Genomic DNA, 7,860 nt, shown 5'->3' on the forward strand with positions numbered 1-7,860 from the left:
TTAACAAATTTATAGTAAAATATATATATATAATATAATATAAAGTATGTTTTTTTAAAAAAAATAATAACAATAAATAATTTATTAAATAAGTTTATTATTTATTAATTAGGTTTTTTGTAGTTTAAATATTATGTAAATTTTTAATTATTTATAAAATAAAACTGTAAAACATTTTTTATACTTAATTTTATACACATATAAAATAATTAATAATTATTAATAGATAGATTTATTTATAGGCAAAAAATATTTTTTTAAATAATATCTAAATTTAGTTAAAAAAAATATTGATTAATATCATTAAAATCAATTATGATATAATTAAAATTAAAATAATTTTATAAATTATTATTATAATACATACATATACATAATTATTACATTTTTACATATATATATATATAATGTATTTTATTTTTGTTTTAATAATTTTGTTTACATTTACTAATATTACCTATCCTAGTTAATTTTTCTTACCATGCTCAATTTTATCTATTTTTAATAAATAAATATATATATATATAAACATTATAATTATTACAATTAATTGATTTTTTATTAATAAATATTAATTATTATTTTTTAAAAAACACTAATTTAAACACAAATAATTAGAATTTTTGACTAAAAATTTATAAAATTAAATAATTTTGATTTGATTTTTCAAGTATCTATTTTAAAATTAATAAAAAGTAAATAAAAAAAACTATTAAAAGTTTAACATTAAGTATATTATATTTAGTATGTTATTTACTTTAATAATACATTAGTAATACTGTATCTAATATCTAGTAATATAATTAACTATTAAAATAATTTTATTTTTGATAACATAATAATATATTATTTTCAAATTAAATTTTTTTATTACAAATTTATTTATTGTTATTATTAATTAATTAATTAATAATAATAATTACATCAAAAATATATCAATATATAAATATAATCAAAGAATATAAGCTCATGTATAACAACAACAACAACAAAAAAAGTCATATAAAACATACATATAGTTATCAAAAAAAAAAATTTATTTATTTATACATTAAAAAAATAATTAAAAAAATTTTTTTAGCTAACCTTTCCTCCCATACCTAACCATTTCCTATCAAACAAACAAACATACATTTCCTTTAAAAATTACAAAACATTACAAACAAATATAACAATACATTAATTAATCAATTAATTAGTTAATCAATTAATTAATTAATTAGTTTACGGTAGGCGTGAGGCAGAAACTGGTGAACACTACTACCACTACCCGATTGTTGGCGACCCTTGACTGCAGTAGCAGCCGGTGCTGATGACTGACCCTTAACGGCATCTATACGTACAGATTCGGCTACAGGTGCTCCTCGTTGTTGCTGTTGTTGTTGATGTTTGGCACACTCGCACTGTTGCTGTTGTTGTTGAGGTAATACCGGTGCCGATTGGCTTTCGTCTACCGGTTCTCGTTCATCATCGATATCATCGCCGCTAACCAGTTGTGATGAGGACAGTCGTTGTGGTTGTTGTTGTTGGATAAGCGGTTCATACAGTTGTGGTTCCCATGAAATTTGTTGCGGATCTTCCCGTTGTTGCTGGACTACAGGTGCTGCGGCTAACGGCTGGTATTGGACTACAGGTTGGTGTTGGCGTACTATAGGAACGGTAGGCAATAGAAACTGTTGGTAAAGTTGTTGTTGTGATTGTGGTTGTAGTACTTGTGCTAACAAAATAATAATAGGTTTAGTAATAAGGAACGGTATGCAATAATAGGGACAGTCATATACTGTATATATATATGGATATATACCCTGAGCTAACTGTTGATCAGTTGGATCGCTATCTGTCGATATTTTTTGCTGTTCAACAATATCATCGCTTTCGACCAGACGTTGGACTACCGGTGCTACCGGTGCTACTGGTCGTTGCTGTTGTTGCTGGCCTTCCTCCCGGTGCCTGAAAATTAATGTAAACGGTTGTTGTAGTTGTTGGGGTTGGGGTTGTTGTACTAGTGGTTGAGGAACGGTATCTTCTTTGACCTGTTCTAACCGTTCGACCTGCTGTTGGACAGGTAGTTGTTGTTGTTGTTGGGTTGGTATGTATGCCAGTCTTGAATTGTCAAACGCCGAGAACAGTTGGATCGGCTGATGTGATTGTTGTTCAAAAACCAATGGCCTGTCGGCTGTAGTTGTAGTAGCTGTCTGTACGGGATGTATGAGCTCCAGGAGCTGCTGCTGCTGCTGCTGTTGTTGGGGTTGGGGTTGTGGTTGTGGTACCTGTGCTTTGAGCTGATGGTATTGTTGTTGTAGGAAAAATATGTTGTTATTGGTGGGCACAGTTGGCTGCTGTTGTTGTGTAACTGTAGAGGTGGTGGTTATGGCAGCGGCACCGGCATTAGGGCCATGACCTCCGCGTATAAAATATTGATTGAACAGCGGCTGTACAGTAGGTATACGTTGTTGTTGTTGTTGTTGGACTACCGGTGCGCCCAATAGTGGTGACAGTATTGCTGGATATGCTGTTTGTCGTTGTTGTGGTTGTTGTTGTCTGACTACCGATTTAGTCGGTGCCCGCACTACCGGTGCTGACTCTTCAACTCGTTGTATGTCTAGTTTGGATAATAATAATAATAATATTATTAGTAATTATTTTTTTTAAAAAAATTAAGATTATTAATAAAATTTAAAAATTATTAATTACTTTATTAAATATTGTTTTATTAATAATTAGTTAAATAAAAAAATTATTAAAAAGTTTTTTTTTTAGTTTATATGTATTTAAAATATTTTAAAAATAATTAAAAACATTAACTAAATTAACATCTCAATAAATATTTTAAAAATGTTAATTTATATTAATTAATTATTAATTAATTTCTATTTACAGTTTTTTTAGTAATATAAAAAAAATAAAATGTAAAATCATATTAAATAATTATTTTTTCTTTAAAAAAAATATATTAGAAATTTAATTTTAATTATTATTATTAACTTTAATATATAATTAATATAAATTGATTAATTGATTAATAATTTCAAAAAAAAAATTATTTATTATATATATATATTTAATACAAACCCTGTATACTATTAGGTATGTCCTCCTCTTTCAATTGCGGCTCAAATCTCTGGACACTATTAGCGGTCGGTTCGGCCAACTGTTGTTCCCTCTGTTGTTGAATGGCTACCGAAGCCGGCGGCGGCGGTCTATGAACTATAACACGTTTACGGAAAACATTGGTCAGCGTCGGTGACGGTGGCGGTGGTGGTGGCGGCGATTTGACTACCGGTGCGCTTTCGGCCGGCGATTCGTCGACAATATGGTCGTCATCAGTAATATGCTGTTGGGTTACCGGTGCCGATGATTCTGACGGTTGGCTATCAAATATAGACTCGGTTTCGTATCGTTGGCTATCATCAGATGCTTGAGCTACCGGTGCCGCTACTGCCGCAGGTGGTGCGGCCACTACTCGTTGATAGGCTACCGGTGCCGCTGCTGCTGGAGGTGCGGCGGCAACTACTCGTTGATAAGCTACCGGTGCCGCTGCCGGTGCTAGCGGTCGGAGACTAATACCCGACGGAGTATTTGGCCGATTATTCGGTGCATACGATGCTATCCGTTCGGATGGCTGTCCGCTGAGCTCTATGTTAACATCGGCCGGTGCTCTAGAGTTCAGTCCCTCTTCATTGGACTTAATGGTAGCCTTAATATTATAATTAAAAAAAAATAATTAATTATTAATAATTAAAAAAATTTAATTAATTAATAAATAATTAATAAAAATATTAAGAAATATTTTGACGGCTAATTAGATTAATATTATAAATATATGTTTTTTAAATATAATGTTTTAAAATAATAATTACAGTTTTTTTTTTGAAAAATAATAATAAGTCAATAATATTTTGGGGGGGGGGGGGGGGGGGGGGGGGGGGGGGGGGGGGGGGGGGGGGGGGGGGGGGGGGGGGGGTTATTATTATTTTTTTTATTAATTATTTTAAAATTAATCATAATTAAGTTGATTAAGTTAACATTATTTTAAATTTTAGTTCAATTTATATTTAGATAATTTTTTAAAAGAATAATAACATTTATTATCTAATTCAATAAAAATAAAAATAATTATTATTATTAACTAAAATGTATAGTATTTATTTACAGTTTGATAACATTATTAAAAAAAATTATATTTAATTTTTATCAAAAGAAAAAATAAATAAATAATTTTATATTAAAATTACAAATAATAAAAAACTAATAATAAAAATAAATTTTTTTAATTTTGAATTTTGTTTTCATTTTTTTTGTTGATAAAAATTAGATATAATTTTTTTAAAAATAATTAATTACAGTATATATATATATATATATATATATTATCAAACTGTTAATAAATGCAATATCTTTCAATTAATAATATTAATAATATTTATATCTATTGAATTAGATATAAAATTTTTAAAGATTATTTCATTTAATTAGATTTAAAAAATTAGATTTTTTAAAATAATTTTTTCGTAATAATTAATTAATATATTATTTATAATATATATATATTATAAAACTGTTAATAAATGCAATATCTTTCAATTAATAATATTAATAATATTTATATCTATTGAATTAGATATAAAATTTTTAAAGATTATTTCATTTAATTAGATTTAAAAAATTAGATTTTTTAAAATAATTTTTTCGTAATAATTAATTAATATATTATTTATAATATATATATATTATAAAACTGTTAATAAATGCGATATTTTTTTTTAGTTAATAATATTAATTATTTTGATTTTGATTTAATTAGATTTAAAAAATTAATTTTTTTTTTCTAATAATTCATTAATGAATATAAATCAAAATTACTTACTTTGAAACCGTCTTTACCGGCCGTATAGTCCACCCGTCGGGTCCGGCCGTCGGCATCTTTGATGTTATAAAAGCCGACAATTTCGCCGTTCGCGTCCTGCGATTCCTCCCGCGAGGACGAGGCCCCGGTGTCGGGATCGTCGACAGAGTAGGAAAATTTGTACGGTTCGGGTAGCGGTTCGTGATCTCCCGGATCAGCCTCTCCTCCCGACTCCTCGGGTCGCTGGGGTTGTGGTCGGGATGGCGGCGGCGGTCGTGATGATGGGCGTCGTGTAGGTATGACTGCCGCCACTACATCCCTGTCCTCGTCGACCTCACGGTCCGGTTCCTGAACCTGTATAACATAGAGAGCATATAAATGGGTTAAACAACTCATTGATAATAATAGTTATTATTTTTTTTAATAGGATTTAATAATAATAATAATAATTTAATTTAATTATTAGAAAACTAACTTATAATTTATTTTTAAAAAAGTTATTATTATTATTATTATTATTAGAGAAAGTTAACTAAAAGTTATTTATTATATATTTTTTATAATAAATATTTGTTTTTTGTTTATTTTTTAGTTTTACATAATTTTTTGTTGTTGTTATTATTAATTATTATTGTAATGAAAAATGAGTTTTTTAATACACAATTTTTTTTGTTAATAAATTTATCTTATGTTATAATTTGTGTTGAAAGTTATTTTTATAAACAATTTTAGTTTCCAAAAAAACAATTATCAAATTATATAAATATTAAACTATATTTAACAAAAAAATGTATTAATAGTTTTAATAATAATAATAGTAAATAATACAAATATTTTATGATCTTATTATTATTAAAAACAAAACAAAAATTTTAAAAGTATTTTATATGAATTAAATATGATTTATCTATTGTTATATAAACTTGTTTTCTACTATACATACAAACAAAAATAGTTGTTATCTTAGTTTATATTAAAGTTATATTATATTAATACTGTATTAATATTTAAACACATATTAAGTACACTACAAATATATATATACAGTATATATATATATATATAATAACTAATTCCTGTATATGATATAAATCTTTTTTATTTTCATAAAAATATAGATAAATTTGATTTTCTTGAAAAAACAAGTTTCTCTTTAAAAAAATTAAAAATAAAATCTGTTTAGTTTTAAAATAATAACAAAATTAATTTCTCTCATATGTGTTATCATTTTATTTTAATTTTTTTTGATAAACAAATCGGAAGTTTTTTTTGTTGTTGAATAGTTATAATTGTTAAATAAAATAATAAACTTATTATAAATATTTTTCGGATAATATCTATGTTTAACATATTTTCAACAATTATGGTTTTAATTGTATAGTTAATTAACTATTTATTTAATTATTTAATTACAATCTTATTATTATAAATAAATTTATAAAAAAAATACATTATAACTATATTTCAAAACATATTTCAAATAATTAAATAAAATTATTAAAATTAGATAACTAACTAATAAAATTAGTTAATATGCAATCAATTTATTGATATTTTTAAAAATTATTAAATTTTCATATATTTAAAAAAAACTGTAAAAATATGTCCTAAGTTAAAAAACTTATATTTATAATTTAAATTGTTCAAGTATTATTAGAAATCTAACTTAACCTAATTGTAAATTAATTTTTATTAAAATATAATAAATTAATTAATTAATTAATTAGCAAAAAAATAATATGTATAAATTAAAAACATTATTATTATAATATTTATATATATATAATATCATATATTTTTTTTTAAAAAAAACTGTAAAAATATTTCATAAGTTAAAAAACTCATATATATATAATTTAAATTGTTTAATTATAATTAGAAATATCAAATTAACCAAAATAGAAAATTTATTTTTATATTAATTTAATAAAAATATGTAATTAATTAATTAGCAAATTTTTTAAAAAAATATTAATAATAAATTAATTGTAAATAATAATAATTATTTTTTAATTATTAATTATTTAATATTATTTTTGTTAATTTATTTTACCTGTTGTTGTATATCATCGGATGCTTGGGCTGTCCTATCCCTCAGTGGCCTAAAAGGTGACGACAACCCTGTCTGACGGCCGCCCTTTTGTAGGCCAGTAGTCGACACAACTACCAGTGCCGACAATAGAGATATTAGTAGTAAAAACTGAAAAATTAAATATAATATTGAAGTTAATTATTATAAATAGTTAATAAAAATAATAAATAAATTATTAACTATTAGAAGGAATTGTATAAACATTTCTATACCTTTAATAACATTTTTTTTTAAATTATAAAATAATAATTATTATTATTACTATTAATGACTAAACACTAATAAATATATTAAAAAAATAATACAAACAAAACAAATATTAAAAATTAATTATTTTGTCACAAATTATTATATTTTATTTTATTATAAACCACAAAATTTTAGCAATTTTTTATAAGTAAAAAAAACAAATGTAAATAAAAAATATTACCAACAAAAAATATTAATCAATAATTTTTAAAATAAATGACAATAAATGTTAATAAATAAAATAAATTCAAACACTTATATATATAATGATAGGACAGTTAGACTCAATGATAACTGTGCCCTAACTGTCTCTCTCTATATATATATTAACTAAATAAAATGTTAAAGATTTTTATGGATTAAAGATTGAAAACTAAAAACAATTTTTATTAGTTAAATGCTCTTTAAATAAGAAAAATTTTAACTTCAAAATTATAAAAAAAAATGTTTTGTTATATATATATATATATATATATTGTATATATTATGTTGAATAACAACAACAACACAACAACTTGTATATAAAAAACAGTTATATATTTTTTTTTGGTTAAACCGCTTTCACACACACACATACATACATAGACACACACACATAGACACACACATAGACACATACACACATACACACACACACACACACATACACACACATACACACACACATATAGAC

General features: G+C 24.5%; 1 protein-coding gene across 1 annotated transcript in view; it reads right to left on the minus strand.

Annotated features, from left to right (window-relative positions):
- Positions 1-1,211: 1,211 nt before the first annotated feature.
- Positions 1,212-7,860, minus strand: part of LOC128951640 (uncharacterized) — a 6,910-nt gene continuing 261 nt past the window's right edge. The window contains exons 2-6 of the mRNA XM_054296887.1: positions 6,900-7,046; positions 4,868-5,200; positions 3,073-3,697; positions 1,805-2,602; positions 1,212-1,717 (exon numbers count right to left, since the gene is read on the minus strand). Of these exons, the coding sequence (XP_054152862.1) occupies positions 1,212-1,717; positions 1,805-2,602; positions 3,073-3,697; positions 4,868-5,200; positions 6,900-7,046 (2,409 nt within the window). The remainder of the gene's footprint in view (positions 1,718-1,804; positions 2,603-3,072; positions 3,698-4,867; positions 5,201-6,899; positions 7,047-7,860) is intronic.

Source organism: Oppia nitens, unplaced genomic scaffold (genome assembly GCF_028296485.1).
Source record: "Oppia nitens isolate AA-2021 unplaced genomic scaffold, nextdenovo-longstitch-racon4-pilon3 scaffold1_pilon_pilon_pilon, whole genome shotgun sequence".
In the NCBI taxonomy this organism is placed as follows: domain Eukaryota; kingdom Metazoa; phylum Arthropoda; class Arachnida; order Sarcoptiformes; family Oppiidae; genus Oppia; species Oppia nitens.